Genomic DNA, 26,488 nt, shown 5'->3' with positions numbered 1-26,488 from the left:
GGTGGAAAAAACAACCACCAGAGAAAAAGGGAATCAGTCCAGAGGCTGAACTTGTGTCCACAAGGCCTGCGGACGAGCCCCCCAAGGGAAGACACACCAGGCCGAGAAAGTTTACTCCTGGCAGATCTCCCGTCCAAGGAGATGGACTAGGATGCCAAGGGAAGGGGCCTTCCTCTGTAGAGACCAAAGACACCCAGGTCATATAGAGAGACATCCACAATGTAAAGAAGGTAGTCGCACTCACCAGAGAAGATATACTTCAACAGCAGCTTTTATTCCAACGGTGAACAAGTGTTAGAAACACAGGTAGATAGTCCGGGATATTCCAAGCGGGGAGCGCGAGCGGCAGCTCAGACGCGGGGCATACCAATGAGGAGGCGACTAGTTTCGCGTCATTAGACGCTTCTTCCGGCCAACAGGTATCATATAGAGAGACAAGAAACCACAGGGAAAAAGAAAGATGGAAATCTGCCCTGGAGAGGTCCGGTGCATGAGAGCAAAGACCTGAACATCAGCAAACCCAAAGACCCCTGTCCCAGGGTCCCACCATGAGCACCCAGAAGGCATAAATAGCCGTATGGGTGTAAGAGGATAACCTGAACGCCCTCCAACTTGGGAGGACATGGACTCCGAAGGAAGAAATGAGTGGCAAACACCCTGAAAAGGGAAGCATCTCGGATACCGGAGAGACCAACAAGTAAACTGGAGACGTAGAGTCACCTGGAAGACGAACCCCTGAAGAAAAGGAACACAGACGTGCGTGAAAACTCTCCGGGCGACAAACTTCCAGAACTTGCAGAACAGAGAGACCACCCCGACTAATGGGATCACAGAGAAGTCTTGGCCGGATCACTAGACATGTCCAAGACCTGAACCATCACCAAGGCCCAAGGAACCGGAAGAGCCGCCTGAAAAGAAGGTATGTCACAGCTTCCTAGGACAGAGTCCAAGCCAAGGAGACCAACCAGTCATAGACCCCAGTGGTCCGAGCGAACCAGAGCACATTGAAGAAACATCCCGCAAGAATAGGAATGGAGGGAGAAAGGCACAGGAAAGATGACTCCAGAAGACTGTCAGTGCAGTACAACTGACACGGATAAAAGGGAAGGAAGAACACACCCTTTCCAGGGAGATTTTACAAACTCCTCCAACAGAAGAGAGCGCTAAGGCTGCGTGAGCAGCAGTAGGTAACAGAAAAAAATCAGAAAGAGAGCCCAAGGCCATATTAGTGGACAGTAAGCACACAAGCCTAGACAGGAAAAAGCACTGTTGAATGTGCTCAGCAAAAAAAATAAATAAATAAATAAATAAATAAACACAGGGGCCCCGGCAGATACACAACCTACATCATTAGGGGTGTGAATCGCCAATAATTTGGCGATTCGATTCGAATCGCGATACCAGGGTGGCGATTCGATATATCGCAATATATTGCGATACTGTCATGTTGGCGATATCACGATATATTGCGATATTCCCTATTAAAAGCTTGGGAAAACTTATTCTAGCTGAGAAAGAACAAGATCCCGCAAGAGTTGTCCTGTGAGTGCGTACGTTCTCCTTCCTGTTTGTTCTGAGTCTGTAGTCTCGCGGTAGCAGCCTGCGAGTGGAACAGAGCTGATAACAGGTACACTGCCAACTAGTGGTCAGGAGTTTAAGTGTTATAAAAAAAAATAAGACAGACAAATAGGAGTGAAATACAGTAAATGTTAATTATAATAATTTATAAAAAAAATAGATTCTCAGAATTTTAAAATCGATTCAGTATCGCGGAACAAGAAATCGCGATAATCTATTTTTTCTTACATCCCTATACATCATAGTGGGAAAAGCAAGATGGCATCATCTTGGCGGCAGAAATTTTTTTTTTCCCAGGGGAGGGAAAACAAGGGTGGTCGAGATGAAAGCTCAAGGACAGACCCATGCCAAGCACTCTGATCCCCATACCCCCTGTGGAAAGGATTGGCAAAATGCGCCAGGGGCAGTAGGAGCAGGGAAATGCTGCCCCATAGACACGGAAAAAGTACTGGGCGGGCAGGCGGAGCCCCCAGGCCCCAGCGGCAACCATCGCTGTCTGGAGGAGCCACCTCATGTCCCAAGAGGTATCGGAATCCTGTACACTGGAGCTGGGCAAAAAAAATGCAAGACGTGTTGAGAGCCATTCCAGACAGTAATGAGAAGATGCCCGAGCCACCACGGAAAAAAATAAAAAAAAATACCTGGAGGCATATGGAGGGGCTGAACTGATGGCCCCAGCAGGCCCCATGTCAGAACAGAAGTGCTTAACCGGCGCAGAACTGCGGAAACAATGTCACCGGAAGCCCCGAGACTCACTCCACCGAACAAAAGGAAAGGTGGACTCTACACCTACAGAGCGGTCTTAGCATATGTAGGAACACAGACCTGGGTACCCCACAATAGCAGTGGGGGTACCAGACTGCAGACACGAAAGAAACCACAGACATCCAAGGGACCAGCAGGGAGGGAGGGATGCCTCTAGCAGACCAACAGTGCAACCTAAGAAAGGAGAACAGTGATGCTGCTGTTGCGGAGGAAGTCCCTGGGACCTGCAGAAAAAGCGCACACACCCCATCTCCTAATGGTACCAGACACCAAGGCTGCAGACTTAGGAGATGAAGAATAAAATGTGGAGCAGGAAAAATACAGACAGTGTGATTTACAGATAGAAATGGTCCCAAGAAACCACAGGTACACATTCTGCGGAACTTCACCTGGAAGAGACACACCCAACTGCTGCTGCGGCAGAAACGGGGAAGGTGACCAGGTGGATTAGAACACCATGCAGACACAGTCTGGCTATGTGGCAAAGGGACCGTGGCCAATCCGGGTCACGCATACGGAAACACACACTCTAGTGAGATACCAGCCTGTAGACAGTACCATGCATGCAGAGAGGGACCTGGCCAAGTAGGTAACCCTGTAAACCAGCATGTGGTGCATTGTATAAGGCCCATGGGCCACTATTATGGCAGTGGGTAACCTGAACTATCGCCCACGGGGTCAAAGCGTATGGAAGGTGACCCGAAGTAGTAGTAAGCCATGCAGAAAACCGTCTGGCCAGCAGTTAAAGGATATTTGAGCACCCAGGGTCACTTCATTCAACCTCCCACAGAACGCGGGGTACTAGAGTGCGGCCTATCCAACGGGTGACCTGGTGGTGCAGAAAAACCACACAAAGGATTATCCAACTGGTATCAATCCCGTATATCTATAGGGACCCTACTTCAGATCCCTCACCCAGCCGTGAGGTATGGAAAACCTGGCTATGTCCGCGGCAGCCCTGAGGTCAGAGACCGATGGCGGCAGAAACAGTGTAGACAACAGTCTGGCTGAACCAGAACACCCCCAGGTGTTTGGCGAAAAGGAAAGTGTCAGACAGGCGATAACTGTGCCCCTTTGTCATAGGTGGGAGGCCTAGAAACCCAGCCCCCTGGGAGATAGAGGGAGGCAGAAGGGCCATGGAATGCATCCCTAACATCCCTTATAGAGTCCGTGGGACACGCTGGGTCAGTGGGGTACCGGAACTCCATCCGCAAAAACATCAGCCGTGTGACAGACAGCAGAAGAAAACATGCAGACAACTGTCTGGCATACTGGTATGGATCCATAGTGGACAGCAAGTCATTCCGAAGGGAACCTCGCACAGTAATGAGGTACCGGAAGTCCAGTCACAGATACACAAGCCATGTAATGTGTGACAGGAGGTGTAGGAAACCATGCAGACCACTGTCTGGCTTACTGGTATGGGTCCATAGAAGACAACGAGTCATTTTGTCGGTACCTCGCCCCGCAGTGAGGTACCGCAACTCCAGCCGCTGATACCTCAGCCGTTTGATGTAGGACAGGTGGTGTAGGCAACCATGCAGACCACTGTCTGGCTTACTGGTATGGGTCCACAGTAGACAACGATTCATACCGTCGGCACCTCGCACAGTAGTGAGGTACCGGAACTCCAGTCAAAGATACATCAGCCATGTGATGTGTGACAGGCGGTGTAGGAAACCATGCAGATCACTGTCTGGCTTACTGGTATGGGTCCATGTAGACAACGAGTCATAGGGTCCGTAGGACACACTAGGTTAGCTATTCGTATACCGCACACAGCAGTGGGGTATCGGAACTCCGGCCACAGATACATCAGCCATGTGACTTGTGACAGGCGGCAGAGGAAACCATGCAGACCACTGACTAACTGGTATGGGTCCCTAGTAGACAACGGGGCATTCCTTCGGACACCTCGCACCAGCAGTGGGCTACCGGAGTGCCAGCCGCTGACAGCAGCTGTGAGATGAGTGACAGGAAAGGTCACTGTTTGGCATAGTGATATCAGGTCCAAACCATGCCCACACAGGGATATTCCCATGGAGACCTAGGGCTGGATGTGAGGATCCAGAGCACTAGATGCTGTAGCCTGTGGAGAAGGGATCATATAGTATGACATGCCAAGAACACCCCAGGATGGATGGCGGGCAGACATGACAAATGAGGAACCTCAAAAGAGACTTGAGTGTCTCAGGAACGCCAAAGAGCTTGCTCAAGGTACGGCACTCAGTGGTAGGAGAGAACAGATTGTTTGAATATATCCCCGATAGTTTCCAAGGGACTGTGCATCCCTGGCAACAACCTGCCATGGCATTTCGCATATGCTCCATGACAGTGAGCAACGATGCAGAATTAGGGACGCCAGAGGGATACATTAAGCATCTTATGTATAGTGTATAGCAGGTCACCGTCTAGGGTGACAAATAAAGCAACCCCCAATGCAGACTCTAGGAAAGGACTGCAGATATTAAACTGAGAAGAAGAGATATGGCCGGCCAAGGCTGTAAAAGAATTAGAGTGCCATACAAGAATTGGCCACAAGAGGGCGCCAAACTACACCAAATGGTCAGAGTGACCAGGAAATGTGTGTGTGGATTTTTATTCTTATTTATTTTTTTTAAACCACTGCTCCGGGGCTGCATTTTAAAATGTAATAGAGGCAAAATTACTTTTTGGTCCACTGGGGACTTGAACTCTGCACCTCATGGTATTAACAAGATTCAAAGGAGTGTGCCTATCTTATACAACACAAGCAGTTCTCTTATAGAAGAAGAAATAAAAAAAAAATTAAAAAAAACAAAAATAAAACACAGCGAGCAGCCTCAGGAGCGGCAACTGCATGGAGCAGCACACTTAGAAGCGCCTGCTAAGCCGCCGCATAGCTCTGAGGTTAGGGCAACAGAACAGGCCCAGATAGGAGGAGCTCCCGCCAAGTACAAAGCAGCGCCGCCCTCCAAAAAGGGCGAGGGCGGAGCTAAACTCTGCTGGAGGCACACAGAGATAAGGCCGCAGGTAAGCACCAGTGGGCCGATAAAGAGCCCTATAGCGTGCAAACCTGGAGGGGTGGTGCTCCCTGACCGTGCACTGGCTCAGGGGGGAGAAAGATGGCCATGAGCAGCCATAACCCCCGGAATGCACGCTGGCACACGAGAGAAGGGCAGAGCCATGTGCCCCCATGACCTCCTCACCCAGCGCGCAGCCGACCCCCAGTGACACCTGCAGAGATGAGCAGGGAAGCCATAATCCCCTCAACATCTGCCGGAGGGAGCCGCTGCAAAGGGCCGTAGGCTGTCCCTGTATACAGAATGTCCCTTTCTAGGTGGTGGTGGTTTCTTATACTCACCTCAGGCGTCTTCAACCAGCTTATGGCTACGCTGCATCATACCAGGCTAAGATAGCGGTGCGAGCAGGGGCAGTGGGGCACCGGACCCAGGGTACAACCTCCAGGCGCTGGCCGTCTCCTGCTGACACTGATTACCTTACTTCCAGTGGTTGGGTATATCCTGCCAGGGAGGAGCTGACTTTTTCTCCTAGTGTCAGCGCCTCCTAGTGGCAAGAGCATATACACATCAATTAGTTGTCCCCCCAATGAAGAGCGACAGAGAAATTATTTCCAGTGAAGTACCCCTTTAACCCCACCAGAACCAAGGGCGTACAGGTACGCCTTCGCGTCCTGGGACTTAAGGACCAAAGGCTTACCTGTAAGCCCTGGTCCTGTTAACAGGGTATAAACCGTTCTCACATGCGGAGAACGGGTTAAATCCAGTAGGTCCCGGTTGCTACAGGCAGTCAGGACCCGTGGCTAATGCCCGGCATTAACCCTTTAGACGCCACGATCAACGTTGATTGCGGCATCTAAAATGCGGGGTTAACAGTGGCGGTAGCTCAGTGGAGCTGATTGGGACATCCACAGCGACATCACAGGTCCCGATCAGCTGAGTGAAGACCGGGAGGGTGCTCACCTGCCTCCGCACCATCCGATCTGTCTTCTGCTGCTCCTAGCCTGCTATGCAGGTTAGAGCCGCAGAGTGCCAAGAACATTGATTAAATAGCATTGATCAGTATATGGAATCAAAAGATGGGAAAATAAAATAAAATAAAAAAAGGAATAAAAGTGAATTAACCCCTTCCATATTAAGAGTTTGAATCACCCCCCTTTTCCCATTTTTTTTTTTATACAATGCAATAAAAAATAATCATATGTGGTACCGCCGAATGCGTAAATGTCCCAACTATTAAAATATAAGGTTAGCTAAAACGCACGGTCGATGGCGTACATGTAAAAAAAATACTAAAGTCCAAAATTGTACATTTTTAGTCACTTCATATGCCATAAACAAAAAATAAAAAGTGATCAAAGAGTCCCATCAAAAAAAAAAAAAAAAACGGTACCGATAAAAACTACACAGACCACGGCACAAAAATGTGAGTCCTCATATAGCCCCTTACGCAGAAAAAAAAATGATAGGGGTCAGAAGATGGCAATTTTAAACAGGCTCTTTTTGGTGCATGTAGTTATAATTTTTTTTTTAAGTAGTCAAATAAAATAAATCCTACATAAATTGGGTATCCTTGTGACCGTATGGACTTACAAAATAAAGATAAGGTGTCATTTTTTACCGAAAATTCCACTGTGTAGAAGCAGAAGCCCCCAAAAGTTACAAAATGCAGCTACCTTTCCACTCATACTGGATGCTGTTGCCAACTCGCCAATCCATAGTTTTGGTTTTTTGTTTTCTTTATTCATCGATATAGCAAAATGTTGGCATGTTTTTGCAAGCATTGTTGTACTCTTTAATGGTGTAATTTTTGGCTTCATATTAGATCAGATTTGCAGATTGCAGATCTGCTGAAGAAATTCCTTGCTGAATTTACTTAGTGTACATATTCTTTTACAGATTTAGACCTGATTGGGGTTTTGGGGCAAGTGAGGTGTGGAGTGCACTGTGTGAGCAACATATATATGGATGGTTGTATGACGTTGTGGTCTTCTAAGTTTAAACTTGCATTACTGCTGAATTATGAATATTTCTTTAGTTAAAGAGGTTATCCAAGATTAGAATGAAAGCTGGTTTCTTCAAAAAACAGTTTGTCCTCAAGCTGTGTGAGATATTGCAACATTAAGCTGCAATACCACATAAAACCTGAGGACAGATGTAATCCTGTTATTAGAAGAAATCAATTTTGTTTTTCTATTCCTGTGTAACTCCTTTAACAAGCCTTTGAAAAACACTCTACTGTGTCCATTAGCTTTATACTGATTGCCTCATTTGGTGATGCTTTTTTTCTTTGTTGTATTACATAAAAAAAAAACAAAAAAAAAAAAAAAAAATAAAGCCTTAAATGAGCACCGCCATTTTGAAAACCTTTAACATATTGTAAAGACATGCGTGTTTAGTCAACAACCGATAGCTCAAAATGGATTAGTCTACCAGATATCCAATGGACCCCTTTCAAGTCAGTGGAGTCGGTATTGCTCTGTCCCGTTTTGGGGCCAGAGCAGGATGGAGCACAACATTGCCCAAGCAAGAAACTTACAGTGTAAGTCTATGGGATTGTTTAGTCAGCCACTTTTCTACTGGTTCGACCTAACAATTGGCTTGAGTGTAACCGATCACAACTTTAGACATGTGAAAAGTGAACATTTTTTTGTGATAGTGCATTTTAGGCTCAAGATTAGAACATACCTGACAAACAAACTTCTTGTCTGGTGAATGTCTATTGAACGGCCTTGGGAAAATATAAAAATTAAAGGATTTTATGATGTACCTGCAAGTAAGAGGACAAAATACACTATCAGCACAAGAAGATCAAGGGGAAAAAAAAACTGACAATGGAAATAAAATAAAAATGGACATACTTTGCTTCCTCACTGTCATACGTAAATGTGCACAGACCAAATTGAAAGAGAAGAAATTCCATAGAGTGCTAGAAGATGAAAAGAGGGGGGGGGGGAAAATATTTGCAAAGTTATAAGCAGGATCATACACATAGATGGTAATATGCTTTGTATAAAACTTAACCTTATCATACAATGCCTCGAGGATCCCCCAAGTAAAACTAAGACCCTGTTTACAGCTCTGTGTTATAAACAGCAAAAACAGGGCACCTATAATAAAAGGCATACTACTCACACACACTTTCAGGTAAAACTGGCATTTAAAATGCCAGTCTTTAATAATATATTCCTCCATTTGTATTTCAATGCCACCCAATTTTCTATTTCTCTACTTGCAGTGAATATAACATTATTGTGTATATCAAGAGGTAAATGGCTTATTAATAAACTTTTGGATATGCTTAAAATGGTTAAAGGAAATCTGTCATCAGTGTAACCTGCATTAACCTGTCAGTACAGACAGGTAGTGCAGGCGACACTGATGACAACGGTACTTTCCTTGTTCCTTGTTGTCGTTCTCAGGTAATCTTCAGCGCCGGGCCCATTTTGGAGAATGGGTGGAGCTTAATGATGTCACCGCTGCTGTTCTCTAGCTGTGGGATCCAGCAGAGAACAGTGGCGGTGAGGTCACTAAGCTCCACCAATGCTCCAAGCTGGGCCCGGAGCTGAAGATACTGTAGAATGACTGCACGGAATGGGACCAGGTAAGTACCATTATCATCAGTGTCACCTGCACTACCTGTCTGTACCAACAGATTTCCTTTAAAACAGATTAGAAAACATGGCTGCTGCCCCCACCTCCCATTAAAGTGATTTGGACTGAGCTGCAGCATAACACAATTGAATGAATGGTGTGGGCCACTTTTAGAAGTAATAAGTTGTGTTTTTGTACACCTTAACAAGTCAATTAACAAGCCCTTCACCTACCCTGTGTCACTTGCATGTGACCAGCAGAACTTTTTAGCCTATGGATGTGAAAATTAATACTGGCATTTCCCTTATGTAAACAGAAACTGTTTCAATAATAGGCTGCAAAAATGAGTGAATTCTGATTCATGTTAATCTATTCACGAAGAGACGTGAGCAATAATGTGCGAGATGTAATACTGACCTCCTTGAGCTTCTCATATCTTTCTTCTGGTGTGTCCAAACTATTTGTTAAAGTGGTAAAAGATGGCCCATCACTAATCCCTAATAAACAAAGGACAAAAAGCAGCAAGTTATACAGGCTCGCTGGTCCAAACTCACAAATATATGGTAGGAAAATAACCATAAGAACATACAGTCAATGCTTTTGGTTTCCTGAAGCTTTACAAAGCTGACCAAGTAACTTTAACTGAACTACTTACAGTTATATCCACAATGGTCAGTAAAGGCCAGACACGTTATTAAACAATCAGCTTTTATTTTTTAATAAATCTTTAAACATTAATAACTCTGGGATGCTTTTACCTTTCATTCTGATTCTGAGTTTTTTCGTGACATATTCTACTTTATGTTAGTGGTAAAATGTCATCAATACTTGCATCATTTCTCGGTGAAAAAGTCCCAAATTTGATTTAAAAAAAATGTATGCATTTTTTTTACTTTGAAGCTCTCTGCTTATAAGGAAAATGGATATTCCAAATAAATTATATATTTATTCACATATACAACATGTCTACTTTATGATTGCATCATAATGTTGACATGTTTTTACTTTTGGAAAAGATCAGAGGGCTTCAAAGTTCAGCAGCAATTTTCCAATTTAAAAAATTAATAAATAAAAAATAAATAAAAAAAAAATCAAAATTGAAATTTTTCAGGGACCAGTTCCAGTTCAGTTTAGAAGTGGATTTGAAGGGCCTTCATATTAGAGATACCCCATAAATGACCCCAGTATTCAAAATGACATTCAAAAAGTTTGTTAACCCTTTAGGTGTTTCACAGGAATAGAAGAAAATTGAAGGAGAAAATTCAAAATCTTCATTTTTTTTTTTTAAAAAGGGGTAAAAGGAAGAAATATTCCTAAAATGTGTAACCCAATTTCTCTCGAGTAAGGAAATACCTCATATGTGTGTGTCAAGTGCTCTAAGGGATTTTGGAAAGTATGTTTTTCTGTTTTTGGGGGCATTTCCCATTTTTTTCACTAAAATACTAGTTTTCCCCCAAATTTAATTTTTTTTACAAGTGGTAATAGAAGAATGTGCCCCCCAAAAGTTGTAACCCCATCTCTTCTGGGTAGGGATGTACCGATACCATTTATTTAATTTTTTTTGTTTTTAAGACCGAGTACAAGTACCGATACTTTATTTCTAGTACTCGCTGATACCAAGTATGAGTACTTATATTTTAAAGGGAATCTGACACCAGGGTGACCCGGTTTCTGGCGCTGCTTACCGTATGATATGTGGGTCCTTGTTGTGTACAATGGAGGCGGCTGCTGTAGTATGAGCCAAGATTCCTCTCTTCTCCATTGGACAGAACAGGGAATTTGCTTTGGCGGTGAGGCCAATTTCTCCGGAGAGATTGCGCTGACGTTCACATGGTGAGCAGTGGTAGAAATCGGGTCACCTGCACCATCTACATATAAATTCAAGTTAGTGCAGCTGACTCTGCAGTAAGATTCCCTTTAATAGTAGGTAGTATCCCCTTGTAGGTAGTATGGATAGTTGCAGACATTAGTAGCAGCCCCTTGTAGACAGCCCGCCCTCATGACCCCCTTGTAGACAATGCTCCCTCTTGTCCCCCTTTCAGACAGCAGCCCCCCCTCCTTGTAGACAGCAGCCCCCCCCCCCCTTGTAGACAGCAGCCCCCCCCCTTGTAGACAGCAGCCCCCCCCCCCTTGTAGACAGCAGTCCCTCCTCTTGTAGACAGCTCACCTGCGGCTGTCCTCGGGTGTTGCCGCTCCACTGTCCCGTTCTCCCAATCGCATCATGGCGTCCTATGGAGGAGCATGTGACACCCAAGTCACTCTGCTTCCTCCGTAGCGTTACACTGGGCGCAGGGGAGGAGGTGGAGTGACGTGTGTGTCACATGCTCCTCCATAGGACGCCATGATGCGATCGGGAGAACTGGACAGCAGAGCCGGGCCGCACAGCAGCAGGTATCGGACATGGTATAGGGGACATTAAACGAGTCCCTGATACCATGCAAATGCCGAGTATCGGCCCCAATACCGATACTAGCATCGGTATCGGGACATCCCTACTTCTGAGCATGGAAATACCCCATGTGTGGATGTCAAGTGCTCTGCTGGTACATTACAATGCACAGAAGAGAATGAGTCACATTTGGCTTTTGGAAAGCAAATTTAGCTGAAATGGTTTTTGGGGGTCATGTCGCATTTAGGAAGCCCCTATGGTGCCAGAACAGCAAAAAAAGAAAACACGTCATACTATTTTGTAAACTACACCCCTCAAGGAACATAACAAGGGGTACAGTGAGCCTTAACACCCCACAGGTGTTTGACAAATTTCTGCTAAAGTTGGATGTGAAAATGAAAAATGATTTTTTTTTCTCACTAAAATGCTGGCGTTACCACAAATTTTTAATTTACACAAGGGATCATAGGTAAAAAGACTAGGGACCGCCCGATTCTCGGTTTGGCCGATGTTATCGGCCGAAAATCACGATTTTGGACATTATCTGTATCGGCAATAACCTTGCCGATATGCCGATAATGCCCCGCCCCCCCGGCCAGAGACCACCGCCACTGCCCCATTGCCTCCCCCATCCCCGGTTCTATAATTACCTGCGGCGGGGTGTAATAGCCGATAACTTATACCGGAATATCAATATGAGTTATCGGCTATCTGCCTGAAAGGTTGCAGATTATCGGTATCGGCCCTTAAAAAAATAAATAAATAAAATAAAAAATATTGAACTTTTGGAGAGAGAATTTGATTGGAATAGAAGTCGGGGGCCATGTGCGTTTACAAAGCCCCCCGTGGTGCCAGCATAAGAGATCAGTGTGTGCTGTGTTATAGGTCCCTATGGGACCTACAACATGCAAAAAAAAAAAAAAAAGTGGAAAAAAATAAGTTAACAAAAGGTAATTTAACCCCTTCCCTAATAAAAGTTTGAATCACCCCTTTTCCCATAAAACAATTTAAAAAAATAAACATAAGTGGTATCTCCGCGTGCAGAAATGTCCGAACTATAAAAATATATCATTAATTAAATCGCACGGTCAAAGGCGTACGCGCAAAAAAAATTCAAAAGTCCAAAATAGCGTCTTTTTGGTTACTTTCTATATCATGAAAAAAAGAATAAAAAGCGATCAGAAAGTCCGATCAATACAAAAATGGTACCGATAAAAACTTCAGAACACTGGTAAAAAATTTGGAAAAATGCGGAAAAATTAAAAAGTTATAGGGGTTAGAAGAGGAGAATTTTTAACATAGAAATTTTCCTGCATGTAGTTATGATTTTTTCCCAATATGACAATATGCAACCTATATACGGTAAGTCGGGTATCATTTTAACCGTATGGACCTACAGAATAAAGATAAGGTGTTATTTTTACCGAAAAATGCACTGCGTAGAAAAGGAAGCCCTCAAAATTTACAAAATGAAAATTTTTCTTCAATTTTGTCGCACAATTATTTTTTTTTCCGTTTCGCTGCGGATTTTTGGGTAAAATGACAAATTTCACTGCAAAGTAGAATTGGTGGCGCAAAAAAATAAGCCATCATATGGAATTTTATGAGAAAATTGAAAGCGTTATGATTTTTAGAAGGTGATGAGGAAAAATTTAAAATGCAAAAACGGAAAAACGCTGAGTCCTTAAAGTGAAAATAGGCTGAGACCCTAAGGGGTCAAAAGCTATAGAGAAAAAATGTAAAATACGTTAAAAAAAAACTGATAAAAGGCGCAAAAATAGAGACTGAAAGACTCATTGCCAAAGAGAGTAAAACTAACCCCAAATTGTTCTTTAACTATATAAGTAGCAAAAAGGTAAAAAATGAAAGTGTAGGCCCTTTAAAAAAATTACGAGGATCAGGAAAAAGCAAATATATTAAACAAATTCTTCTCCACTGTGTTCACTGAGGAAAATAAAATGCCAGGTGAAATATAGAGAGATAAGGTAAACTCCCCAGTACAGGTCACCTGTCTAACCCAGGAAGAAGTACAGTGTCACCTACAAAAAAAAAATCAAAATAGACAAATCACCAGGTCCAGATGGCATTCCCCCCCCCCCCCCCCGCCCCCGTGTTTTAAAGGAATTAAGTAATGTAATAGACAGACCCCTATTTTTTATATTCAGGGACTCTATAGTGACAGGGATTGCTCCCCAGGACTGGCGCATGGCAAATGTGGTGCCAATATTTAAGAAGGGGTCAAAAGGTGACCCCGGGAATTACAGACCTGTTAGTTTAACCTCCCTTGTATGTAAATTGTTTGAAGGTTTATTAAGAGATGTTATTTTGGAATATCTTGATAAAAATAAATGTATGACCCCATATCAGCATGGATTTATGAGGGATCAGTCCTGTCAAACTAACCTGATCAGCTTTTATGAGGAGGTGAGCTCCAGACTGGACCAGGGGCAATCGCTGGATGTCATATATCTGGATTTTTCCAAAGCATTTGATACGGTGCCACATAAAAGGTTGGTGCATAAAATGAGAAGGATCCGGCTGGGGGAGAATGTGTGTAAGTGAGTTAAGTAACTGGCTCAGTGATAGGAAACAGAGGGTAGTTATTAATGGGGCTTATTCTGATTGGGTGACTGTTACTAGTGGGGTACCACAGGGGACCGTCTTGGGTCCTGTCCTATTTAATATATTCATTAATGACCTTGTAGAGGGGTTGAATAGTAAAGTAGCAATCTTTGCAGAGGACACTAAACTCTGTAAAGCGGTAAACACATTAGAGGACAGTGAACTGTTACAAATGGATCTGGATAGGTTGCAGGTTTGGGCTGGGAAGTGGCAGATGAGGTTCAACACTGATAAATGTAAGGTAATGCACATAGGGAAGAAAAATCCGGGCTGGGATTATGTATTAAATGGGAGAACACTTGGGACGACTGACATGGAAAAGGACTTTGAGTCTTAGTTAACAGTAAATTTAGCTGTAGTGACCAGTGTCAGGCAGCTGCTGCCAAGGCTAATAAAATCATGGGGTGCATCAATAGGGGCATAGAGGCCCACGACAAGGAAATAATTCTACCGCTGTACAAATTACTAGTCAGACCACACATAGAATACTGTGTACAGTACTGGGCACCAGTGTACAAGAAAGATATAGTGGAGCTGGAGAGGGTTCAAAGACGGGCAACCAGAGTAATACGGGGAATGGGAGGACTACAGTACCCAGAAAGATTATGAGAATTAGGGTTATTTAGTTTAGAAATAAGAAGGCTTAGGGGAGACCTAATAACTATGTATAAATATATCAGGGGACAGTACAGAGATCTCTCACATGATCTATTTATACCCAAGACTATCTATAAAAAGGGGGCATCCTCTACGTCTAGAGGAAAGAAGGTTTCTACACCAGCACAGACGGGGGTTCTTTACTGTAAGAGCAGTGAAACTGTGGAATTCTCTCCCAGAGGAGGTGGTCATGGTGAACTCTGTAATAGAGTTCAAAAAGGTGCTGGATGCATTTTTGGAGAATAACAACATCGTTGGTTATGTATACTAGATTTATAGGGACAGAAGGTTGATCCACGGATTTATTCTGACTGCCATATTTGGAGTCGGGAAGGAATTTTTACCTCTAGTATGAGGGTGTTTTGCCTTCCTCTGGATCAACTCAACTCAATAGGGACTTATTAGGGTTATAGGTTGAACTTGATGGACTATTGGTCTTTTTTCAACCTTATGCACTATGTTACTATGTTATGAACTATGTTACATGGTCTTAAATTTCGGACACATTCTCTCTCCAAAATCCCAATGGCACGCCTTCTCTTTGAGCATTGTAGTGCGCCCGCAGAGAACTTTACATCCACATATGGGGTATGTGCTTACTCAGAAGAAATGGGGTTACAAATCTTGGGGGGCTTTTTCCTATTCTCCCTTATGAAAATGAAAAATTTAGGGTTACACCAGCATTTTGGTGAAAAAATTTTTCTTCTTCATTTTCACATCCAACTTTAATGAAAATTCGTCAAACACCTGTGGGGTGTTAAAGCTCACTATATCACTTGTTACATTCCCGTGAGGGGTGTAGTTTCCAAAATGGGGTCACATATGGGTATTTATTGTTTTGCGTTTATGTCAGAACTGCTGTAAAATCAGCCACCCCTGTGCAAATCACCAATTTACGCCTCAAATGTACATAGTGCACTCTCACTTCTGGGCCATGTTGTGCACCCGCAGAGCATTTTACGCCCACATATTTCTGTACTAAGGAGAAATTTAGGGGGTCTTTTTTTTTCCTTTTACCACTTGTGAAAATTAAAAGTATGGGGCAACACCAGCATGTTAGTGTAAACAATTTTTACACTAACATGCTGGTGTAGACCCCAAGTTTACCTTTTCATTAGTGGTAAAAGGAGAAAAAGACCCCAAAAATTTGTAACGCAATTTCTCCCAAGTACGGAAATACCCCATATGTGGCCCTAAACTATTTCCTTGAAATACGACAAGGCTCCAAAGCAAGAGAGCACCATGCGCATTTGTGGCCTATTTTGGGGATTTGCATGCGCCACCTACGGCAGTGTTTCCCAAACAGGGTGTCTCCAGCTGTTGCAAAACTCCCAGCATGCCTTGATAGTCAGTGGCTGTCCAGCAATACTGGGAGTTGTTTTTCAACAGCTGGAGACTCTGTTTTGGCAACAGTGCTGTACAATACTTTTTTTATTGGGGGAGGGGACTGTGTAGGGGTATATGTAGTGTTTTACTTTTTATTATGTGTTAGTGTAATGTAGTGATTTTAGGGTACATTCAAATAGGCGAGGTTTACAGTGAGTTTCTCGCTGGGAAAATTTGCGCATCTCAAACTTGCAGCAGAAAACTCTCTGTAAACCCGCCCATGTGAATGTACCCTGTACTACTAAAACTCCCAGGATGCAATGACAGACCATGCATGCTGGGAGTTGTAGTTAAGCAACAGCTGGAGGCACATTGGTTGCGCAACATTGGTTGCTCTTTCTGAGTGTTGCTGTGTAAGAGGGGGCGTGAAAGAGGAGTTTCAAAAACTGGAGTTTGAAAGCAGGAGGTTGAGATCGCTGTGAGTTTTAATTTTTGAACCCACAAGGTCTACAAAAAAATTTTAAGTGTAATTTTGACTGTCTGTTTTTTCCTATACATTTGTGAAATCCCCATAACTAGATGGCCTCCATGTTGGAAAATGCAGTCCAATGTACATCCTGTTCAATGTATGCAATCCTTGAACAACAGTTTGAGGGTGCATATTGTTGTGCGAGATGTGTGCTAGTTGTCCGTTTGGAAGCCCAGATCCTGCATCTAGAGGGGCGACTGGCAACAATGAGAAGCATTAACAACATGGAGAGGAGTCTCCTGCTCACTGAGCAGGCACTCTCGGGAGTAGAGGTGGGGGAGGACAGTGGGACGGAGTTGCAGGACAGTCAGGCAGTTAGCTGGGTTACAGTTAGAAAGAGGGGTAGGGGAAAAAGTGTCAGGGAGGCTAGTCCTGAACTGGCACACCCCAACAAGTTTGCCCGCTTGGCAGATGAGGGGGATGCCATTACAGAGCTAGCAGAACTGCAGCAGGATACCGCCTCTGACCGCCAGGGGGGTGTCTGCTCCAGTAAGGAGGGAGGGAGGAGTACAGGGCAGGCCAGACAGGTACTAGTGGTGGGGGACTCAATTATTAGGGGGACAGACAGGGCAATCTGTCACAAAGACCGGGATCGCCGAACAGTGTGTTGTCTGCCTGGCGCACGAGTTCGGCACATCGCGGATCGGGTTGACAGGTTGCTGGGTGGGGCTGGAGAGGACCCAGCAGTCATGGTACATATTGGCACCAATGACAAAGTAAGAGGTAGGTGGAGTGTCCTTAAAAATGATTTCAGGGACTTAGGCCGCAAGCTTAAGGCAAGGACCTCCAAGGTAGTCTTTTCTGAAATACTACCAGTACCACGAGCCGCACCAGAGAGGCAGCGGGAGATCAGGGAGGTAAACAAGTGGCTCAGAAGCTGGTGTAGGAAGGAAGGGTTTGGGTTCATGGAGAACTGGGCTGACTTCGCTGTCGGTTACCGGCTCTACCGTAGGGACGGGCTGCACCTCAATGGGGAGGGTGCAGCTTTGCTTGGGGAGAAGATGGCTAGAAGGGTGGAGGAGTGTTTAAACTAGGGACTTGGGGGGAGGGAACCTACAGCAAAGAGGGGGAAGATAGTGTAGATAGAGAGGTGGGAATTATAAATGTACCTGGGGGTGGAGCGGAGGGAGGGGTTAGAATAGTTAATAGGAATAAGCTTCATAGGAAAATAAAACTTACACCCTTGAATCCCATTAACCCCAATAACATAAAGGATGGAAATGTAAAGTGTATGTTCACAAATGCCAGAAGCCTAGCAAATAAAATGGGGGAGCTTGAAGCCTTGATACTGGAGGAACATATTGATATAGTTGGGGTCACTGAGACATGGCTGGACTCCTCGCATGACTGGGCTGTCAATCTGCAGGGGTTTACATTGTTTTGCAAGGATAGAATGAACAGAAAAGGTGGTGGAGTCTGTCTGTATGTAAGAAGTGGTATGAAAGTCAGTGTGAACGATGACATAGTGTGTGATGATTCTGAGGATGTGGAATCATTGTGGGTAGAATTACAAAAGGAGGGAAATACTGAAAAAATTGTATTTGGTGTAATCTACAGACCCCCTAATATCACTGAAGAGATAGAAGTTCGGCTTCATAAACAAATAGAGAGGGCCGCCCGGGCAGGTACAGTGGTAATAATGGGAGATTTTAACTATCCAGATATAGATTGGGGTCCGGGGTTGGCTAAAACTACAAAGGGGCGACAATTCCTAAATTTATTGCAGGATAATTTTATGGGCCAGTTTGTGGAGGACCCAACAAGAAGTGATGCCTTGTTGGATCTGATCATTTCCAACAACGCAGAGCTGGTTGGTAATGTAACTGTGCGGGAAAACCTTGGTAATAGCGACCACAATATAGTTACTTTTGACTTAAAATGTAGAAAACAAAGACAGGCGGGGAAGGCAAAAACATATAACTTTAAAAAGGCAAATTTCCCTGGGCTGAGGGCTGCACTACAGGACATAGACTGGGGGGAGGTGTTGTCAAATACTGATACAGAAGGTAAATGGGACATCTTTAAATCAACTCTAAATAACTATACAGCTAAATATATACCAAAGGGGAACAAATATAAACGATTAAAACTAAATCCTACATGGCTGACACATGATGTTAAAAGAGCAATAAACAACAAAAAAATAGCCTTCAAAAAATACAAATCTGATGGGTCAGCTATAACATTTAAACAATACAAGGAGCTTAATAAAATCTGTAAAAATGTAATAAAAACAGCAAAAATTCAAAATGAGAGACAGGTGGCCAAAGAAAGCAAAACTAATCCTAAATATTTTTTTAGATATATAAATGCAAAAAAACCAAGGACAGAGCATGTAGGACCCCTTAATAATGATAATGGGGAGGTTGTCACAGGCGATCAAGAGAAGGCGGAGCTACTGAATGGGTTCTTTAGTTCTGTATACACTATGGAAGAAGGAGCTGACATTGGCCAGGTCAGTGCTGGTAACACATCATGTAATCTACTGAACTGGCTTAATGTAGAGATGGTACAAGGTAAGTTAAGTGATATAAATGTAAGCAAATCCCCAGGACCGGATGGACTACACCCAAGAGTTCTTAGAGAGGCAAGTTCAGTAATATCTGTACCCCTGTTCATGATATTTAGAGATTCTCTGGTGTCTGGTATTGTGCCAAGGGACTGGCGCAAGGCGAATGTGGTGCCAATCTTCAAAAAGGGCTCTAGGTCTTCCCCAGGAAACTATAGACCGGTAAGTTTAACGTGCATTGTGGGTAAATTGTTTGAAGGACTTATAAGGGATTACATACAGGAATACATAGGGGATAATTGTATTATAAGTGATAGCCAGCATGGGTTTACTAAGGATAGAAGTTGTCAAACCAATCTAATTTGCTTTTATGAAGAGGTGAGTAGAAGCCTTGACAGAGGAATGGCTGTGGATATAGTGTTTCTGGATTTTGCTAAAGCGTTTGATACTGTCCCTCATAGACGTCTGACAGGTAAGTTAAGGTCTTTGGGTTTGGAAATTTTAGTTTGTAACTGGATTGAACACTGGCTCATGGATCGTACCCAGAGAGTGGTGGTCAATGATTCGTACTCTGATTGGTCCCCGGTTATTAGTGGTGTACCCCAAGGTTCAGTACTGGGCCCGCTGTTTAATTTATTTATCAATGATATAGAGGATGGTATTAACAGCTCTGTTTCTATCTTTGCAGATGACACCAAGCTTTGTAGCACAGTACAGTCTATAGAGGATGTGCATAAGTTACAAGATGACTTGGATAGACTAAGTGTCTGGGCATCCACTTGGCAAATGAGGTTCAATGTGGATAAATGTAAAGTTATGCATCTGGGTACTAATAACATGCATGCATCGTATGTCTTAGGGGGGATTAAACTGGCAGAGTCACTGGTAGAGAAGGATCTGGGTGTACTTGTAGATCACAGACTACAGAATAGCATGCAATGTCAGGCTGCTGCTTCCAAAGCCGGCAGGATATTGTCATGTATCAAAAGAGGCATGGACTCAAGGGACAGGGACATAATACTCCCCCTTTATAAAGCATTGGTACGGCCTTACCTGGAATATGCTGTTCAGTTTTGGGCACCTGTCCATAAAAGGGACACTGCGGAGTTGGAAAGGGTGCAGAGACGCGCGACTAAACTAATATGGGGCATGGAACATCTTAGCTATGAGGAGCGATTAAAGGAGTTACAATTGTTTAGTCTTGAGAAGAGACGTTTAAGGGGGGATATGATAAACGTATATAAGTATATTAATGGCCCATACAAAAAATATGGAGAAAAACTGTTCCAGGTTAAACCCCCCCAAAGGACGAGGGGGCACTCCCTCCGTCTGGAGAAGAAAAAGTTTAGTCTCAAGGGGCGACACGCCTTCTTTACCGTGAGGACTGTGAATTTATGGAACGGTCTACCTCAGGAACTGGTCACAGCAGGAACAATTAACAGCTTTAAAACAGGATTAGATACATTCCTGGAACAAAATAAGATTAATGCTTATGAAGAAATATAAAATCTCATCCCTTCCCCAATATCGCGCCACACCCCTACCCCTTAATTCCCTGGTTGAACTTGATGGACATATGTCTTTTTTCGACCGTACTAACTATGTAACTATGTAACTATGTAACAGAGTGTTTTGCAACCAATGTACCTCCAGCTGTTGCAAAACTAGAACTCTCAGCATGTACAGTCTCTCAGTGCATGCTGGGAGTTGTATTTTTGACACAGCTGGAGGGACACTGGTTACGACACACTGAGTTAGGACACAAACTGTTTCACAACCAATGTGTCCCCAGCTGTTGCAAAACTGCAAAATCAGCATGCATTGACAGCCGAAGGGCATGCTGAGAGTTGCAGTTTTGCAACAGCTGGAGGCATACTGCTACAACTCCCAGAATGCCCTTTGGTAGTCTGTGCATGCTGGGAGTTGTAGTTATGCAACAGCTGGATGCACACTTTTTCAGAGATAAAATGTGCCTCCAGCTGTTGCAAAACTACAACTCCCAGCATGCCCTTTGGCTGTGCATGCTGAGAGTTGTTGCTAAGCAACAGCAGGAGGTGAACAGGCCTCACCTCCTGCTGTATCCTGCCACCTGCACCGCCGGGACCATCGCCGCTGCAGCCACCGGGACCACCGCCGTCGTTCCTGAGGGGACCCCCGCAGTAGTGTGATGCATTGACCGCCAGCACTGGTCTTCTTTCTGGTACCGGAGCTTAATGCACTTAATGCCACTGAGCCTAGCTGAGCCACAGTGTGATGCGTTCAACACCAGCAACCAGGAAGAAGACAGTACCGGAGGAACAAAGCGGTGATACAGGAGTCCAGTTTGTTCTTTTATAGGTAAGCAGCCCAGGGATGACGACAAAAACTTGTTGAATGGAACTACTCCTTTGAAGTCTTTTTGAAAAGAGGTGAAAGAAAGTTGTCTCTAGTGACACATACCTGAAAATTCTCCATCAATAGCCAAGAAGTCTGCCTCTGCAACAGCTTGACAAACTGTTGGTAACTTTTCCTTAAAATCTGTCAAAAACAAATAAATAGAAATATACGTTAAATCAGTCATTTTTATTTGGGAACTCTTGCCCCTTACTTACCTCACCTATATGAGGTTCCATTAACACAGTGCTGTCATACTGTGCTTCTTAGCGCTATATTCACCAGTAATTACCCTTTAAGCCCATGTTACGTGTGTGTATATATAATCAATGGAGTGGTCATAGTCCCTCTATGTACTTATACGGTTTTGGACAAAGTAATAAATTAGCATTAGCTTCCAGTGACAGATCCAGTGTTTTCAATACTATTTTTAAGTCAAATTCTGGGACCATCTGTCATTTTCACAATAGTGTGCTATGTTTATTGTATAATGAAAAGTTATGCAAGTTTCTATGATTATATATTAGATAAGATAATACTTTGTGTCAACACATCAACATTCTTTCTGTAGAAGAAGTCTGCAGATTACTAACCATTGTAGTTCCCCATTATGACACAAAAAAAAATAAAAAAAAATAATGGGATTTTGCTCAGCCAATCACTGGCCTCTGTGGGGACCATCCCTGACCAGTCATCAGCCCAGCGGTCATTTCCTAATGTCAACATAGGGACCGGGCAGATGTAAAAAAAAAAAAAGTGCAGCGGAGGGATTATGCAGGCAAGTCTCAATATTTTTATTCCAGGAAAGTGTATACAGGGAAAAAGTTTTCAGCAACCAAAGAAAGGTAAAATTCTCTAACATCAGAGATCTTAGCATGATAAGGATTCAGAATTAGTCCAGTGGATTAGAATGTTCCAGAACTTTTCATTATACAACTATTTCAGTCGTATTTACATGAAAACTCCTTAAAGGGGTTCTCCAGCATCTGATAACTAATCCCGTGCCTGATCGCATAGGGGTCCGACCACTGGAAACCAACAGAGTTGTGCACAGAGTGAACATGCCCTCCTCAGTGCATTCTGTAGAGTGACAGAAATTAATGAGTACATTGCTCACATATCTCCGGTGTTCCCATAGAGAAACCATGGAGTGGCTTGTGGACCTCGCACTGAATGCACAAAGATTTTTGGGCCCTTCTGGAATTCCAAGGGGGTCCCAACGGTCAGACCCCACACAATGAGGCGCACACACTATCCAGTGGATAAGGGATAAGTTATTAAACGCTGGAGTACCCGTTTATAAGTATGGTCACACGTAACGGACATGCGCAGTGCACTCGTGGACATTGTGGCTGCTCCGTGATGTCAGAGTGGACTCGGCGACTTGCAGGCCCCCTGTGTGGCTGCTCAAAGCGGCGGATTGCCCCTGCAAGCAGGCCAGGGCTGGGCGAGGTGGCAGAAGAGGGGTGGCAACAGCTGGAGGCACAAAATGGGTCAAGTCATTGGCAGATCCGCAGCGAGAATTACAATGCGGATCCATTACGTCTGACCCTATCCAAATAGTGGATTCACATATAACGTACACTTACTGCTGCTTACTCACTCACTCCGGTATTCAACTATTTATAATTTATTTCATTAGGGACCAACCATACATGTTTGTATGGTAGTCACTAAGGGACTTTTGGCCAGGCTACTGCCTTCTTACAGCAGCAGCTTAGCTGCTGGCCATGGGTCTCCCGTGCTGGGATAGTGGGAGCTCAGCTGTCAGTATGAAAGCTAGGGCCTGCGTTCACTGCCAGACGTAGAGAAACAATTGTTGCTGAAGAAGTTTATTACTAGATGTCCTTTAGAGAGGACGATTTTCTTATGATAATGTAGGCACCTAAAAACAAAGTTGTTTTTCTGTAGTGGTCATGAATTGTTCATGTGCAACTTTTGGTAAATTGCACGCTTTGGCACAAAACATTTAAACTAGATTGCATTACCATTAAATAGCTTAGAATGCCCTGATCAAACCTTTTTACAGTCTGTAGCTATGTTCTTCATTTCCTAAGATGAGGACTTAGTTTGACAATTTGGGGAATTGTCAGATGGCTTAAACTTACCTCTTAAGGACTCAGGGCGTACCTGTACGCCCTGAGCCCGGTCCCGGTGTTTAAAACGGGGTCACGCCGTGACCTCGCATCACACCGGGTCGGTCCCGGCTGCTATTCATAGCCAGGACCCTGGGCTAACAGCGCGAGGCACCGATCGTCTGAAAGTGAAAGTAAACGCTTCCCGGCAGCTCAGTCGGGCTGATCGGGACATCGCGATAAAATCACAATGTTCCGATCAGGTAGGACGCAGGCGGAGGTCTCCTTACCTGTCTCCACGGCGTCCGATCGGGGTTTGATTGCTCCAAGCCTGAACTACAGGTTTGAGCAATCGAGCCCCTAGCTCGCTGATCCATGCAAAGCTATGGCTTTGCAGGGATAAGCATAGGAGATCAGTGTGTGCAGTGTTATAGCTCCCTATGGGAGCTATAGCACTGCAAAAAAAAAAGTGAAAAAAAAAAAGTGAAAAGGTCATTTAACCCCTTCCCTAATAAAAGTTTGTATCACTCCACTTTTACCATAAAAAACACTGTGTAAATAAAAATAAAAACATACGTGGTATCACCACGTGCGTAAATGTCCGAACTATAAAAATATATTGTTAATTAAATCGCACAGTCAATGGCGTACGCGCCAAAAAATTCCAAAGTCTAAATTGGCGTATTTTGTCACTTTTTATATCATGAAAAAAAAATGAATAAAAAGCGATCAAAAAGTCTGATCAACACAAAAATGGTACCGATAAAAACTTCAGAACACAGCGCGAAAAGTGAGTCCAAATAGCGGCCCGAATGCCGAAAAATAAGAAAGTTATAGGGGTTAGAAGATGAGAATTTTTAACATATACATTTTCCTGCATATAGTTATGATTTTTTTCCAAAGTACAACAAAATCACACCTATATAAGTAGGGCATCATTTTAACCGTATGGACTTACAGAAGATAAGGTTATTTTTACCGAAAAATGCACTGCGTAGAAACAGAAGCCCCCAAAAGTTACAAAATGAAATTTTCTCTTCAATTTTGTCACACAATGAATTTTTTTCCCATTTCACCATGGATTTTTGGGTAAAATGACTAAGAACCCCCGCGATCTCCCTAATGGGGCGCCGCCATTAACGCTCATGGTGAGCACAAAGGCGCGTAGCATCGACCTAGAGGTCGACGGTGACGCCCCAGTCTCTTCCCCATACAGTTCTATGGGGGAGACGGGGAGGCACGAACCTGCCTCTCCCATAGAGATGTTTGGAGGAGGCGTGCTGGCCGCGGCCCCGTACAGGAGATCACAGGGGGTCCCAGCGGTCAGAACCCCCGCGATAAAACACTTATCCCCTATCCTGTGGATAGGGGATAAGTGTTAATCACGCTGCAGATGTCCTTTAATAGACTGGAAAAAAAATGGATGAAAAAAACTTGTAGGGGCATAAGGGAAAATTTATCAGAACCTGTGCTGAGGAAGAATTGACCAGCTGTCCATAGCAACCAACTAAAATCCTCCGATATTTAAAAAGGTCTCTAAAACAGTGAAAGAAGCAATCTGATTAGTTGCTATGGACAACTTTTCCTCTGCACCAGTTTTGATAAATCTACCCCATAGCCTTACATTGTTTTGGCAGCAAACATTACTCAGATGTGTAGGACAGACAGTGATTTCACCTACAAATCTGCTGCATGTACATACTCTTTCAGGGCAGTGCACTCTCTGGAGCAGGAGAGGTTTGCTTCTACTCTGGACAGTTCCTGGCATGGACAGAGGTGTCAGCAGAGAGCACTGTGGTCAGACAGAAAAGAACAACTCTACTTCCTCTGTAATATACAACAGCTGATAAGTACTGGAAGGATTAAGATTTTTCAATAGAAGTTATTTTCAAATCAGTTTCTGGCACCAGTTGATAAAAAAAAAAAAATTTAAATAAAAAGTTGTTTTTCACGTTAGTACCACTTTAAACTTCTAACCACAAGGTACAAGGCCATATACAAACTCCCTCCCCCATTCATCTCTGACCTGATCTCCCAATACTACACCTCACATGATCTGTTTATTACCACCATCTACCCTCATCCGCACCGCGCACACAACCGTCTCCAAGATTTCTGCCATACTTACCCCATACGCTGGAACCAGCCACCCTGACCCATCCAGCTGTCACCCACCATCAACACCAACAAAACCCATCTCTTCAGGATAGCCCACCCTTAGAATGTAAGCTGTCACGGGCAGTGCCCGCTCTCCCTTTATATCCGTCTGTCATTTACTGTACAACATTCATTGTAGTCCTTATAATATGTACAGTGCTTTGGAATCAAGGGCGCTATAAAAATAACCTCTAAAAGAAGGCTGAGGTGTGACGTGAACAGGGGCTACTTAGAAGTAAGCAAAGATGACATTTCCATTTAATGGGCTGTCCAAGTCAACAATATTGGGGTACATTGCGCTTGGGATAGAAAAAACATGACATGTGCCCCAAACCCCTGCGGCCTCAGTCCACACATCACACCTGACAGGAAAGGTGCCCCCCAGATCAGCTGGTCCATATAATGATGGCTGCCATCACCCCATTATTCTGTATCTCAGTGTTCCCCAAACTGAGGTATCACAGCTGCTACAAAACTACAACTCCCATCCTTGGGATGCTGGGAGTTTTACTACTAACAGCTGGCGAGCCATAGGTTGTGGGACACCTCTATCTCATGTATAACAACCTGTCAAGCCATGATGAGTGTAGTAGTTTCACAACAGTAGCAGAGACACATATATAGGACGCCGGGCTGAAGGGTCCCTGCAACCATAGACACATACAAGAGCAGCTGCACCATACACAGGCACAAAACGCACGACGTGCCCGCCAGTGTGAACCGGGCGACAGAGCTACGTGACGCAAACACGTGGTTTACTCACTGCGCCAGGTGATTTCCATGCTTGAAAACCGCACCAGCACAGCCGCACTGGGTAGCCTAGGAAGCCATAAAGCTCCGCCCCCAGGGGTAACACTTCCGGATGTCACGCGGCCCAGTCCTGTGCAGATCACTGACCGTCTCGCAATGCTGTGA

General features: G+C 44.1%; 1 protein-coding gene across 6 annotated transcripts in view; it reads right to left on the bottom strand.

Annotated features, from left to right (window-relative positions):
- The window catches only part of PARN (poly(A)-specific ribonuclease), a 165,309-nt gene extending 138,821 nt beyond the window's left edge, over positions 1–26,488 (bottom strand). The window contains exons 1-6 of one of the 6 annotated variants that reach the window (XM_056534484.1): positions 26,141–26,245; positions 25,094–25,208; positions 21,408–21,485; positions 9,354–9,433; positions 8,204–8,271; positions 8,031–8,112 (exon numbers count right to left, since the gene is read on the bottom strand). In XM_056534484.1, the coding sequence (XP_056390459.1) occupies positions 8,031–8,112; positions 8,204–8,271; positions 9,354–9,433; positions 21,408–21,485; positions 25,094–25,184 (399 nt within the window). In that variant the 5' untranslated portion in view covers positions 25,185–25,208; positions 26,141–26,245. Of the gene's footprint in view, positions 1–8,030; positions 8,113–8,203; positions 8,272–9,353; positions 9,434–21,407; positions 21,486–25,093; positions 25,209–26,140; positions 26,300–26,336 lie in introns of those variants that run through there. The other 5 variants (XM_056534485.1, XM_056534488.1, XM_056534487.1 and 2 more) reach the window with 5 other exon arrangements.

This window comes from Hyla sarda, chromosome 8 (assembly GCF_029499605.1).
Source record: "Hyla sarda isolate aHylSar1 chromosome 8, aHylSar1.hap1, whole genome shotgun sequence".
NCBI lineage: Eukaryota > Metazoa > Chordata > Amphibia > Anura > Hylidae > Hyla > Hyla sarda.
This window is presented reverse-complemented; position numbering and strand designations above follow the sequence as displayed.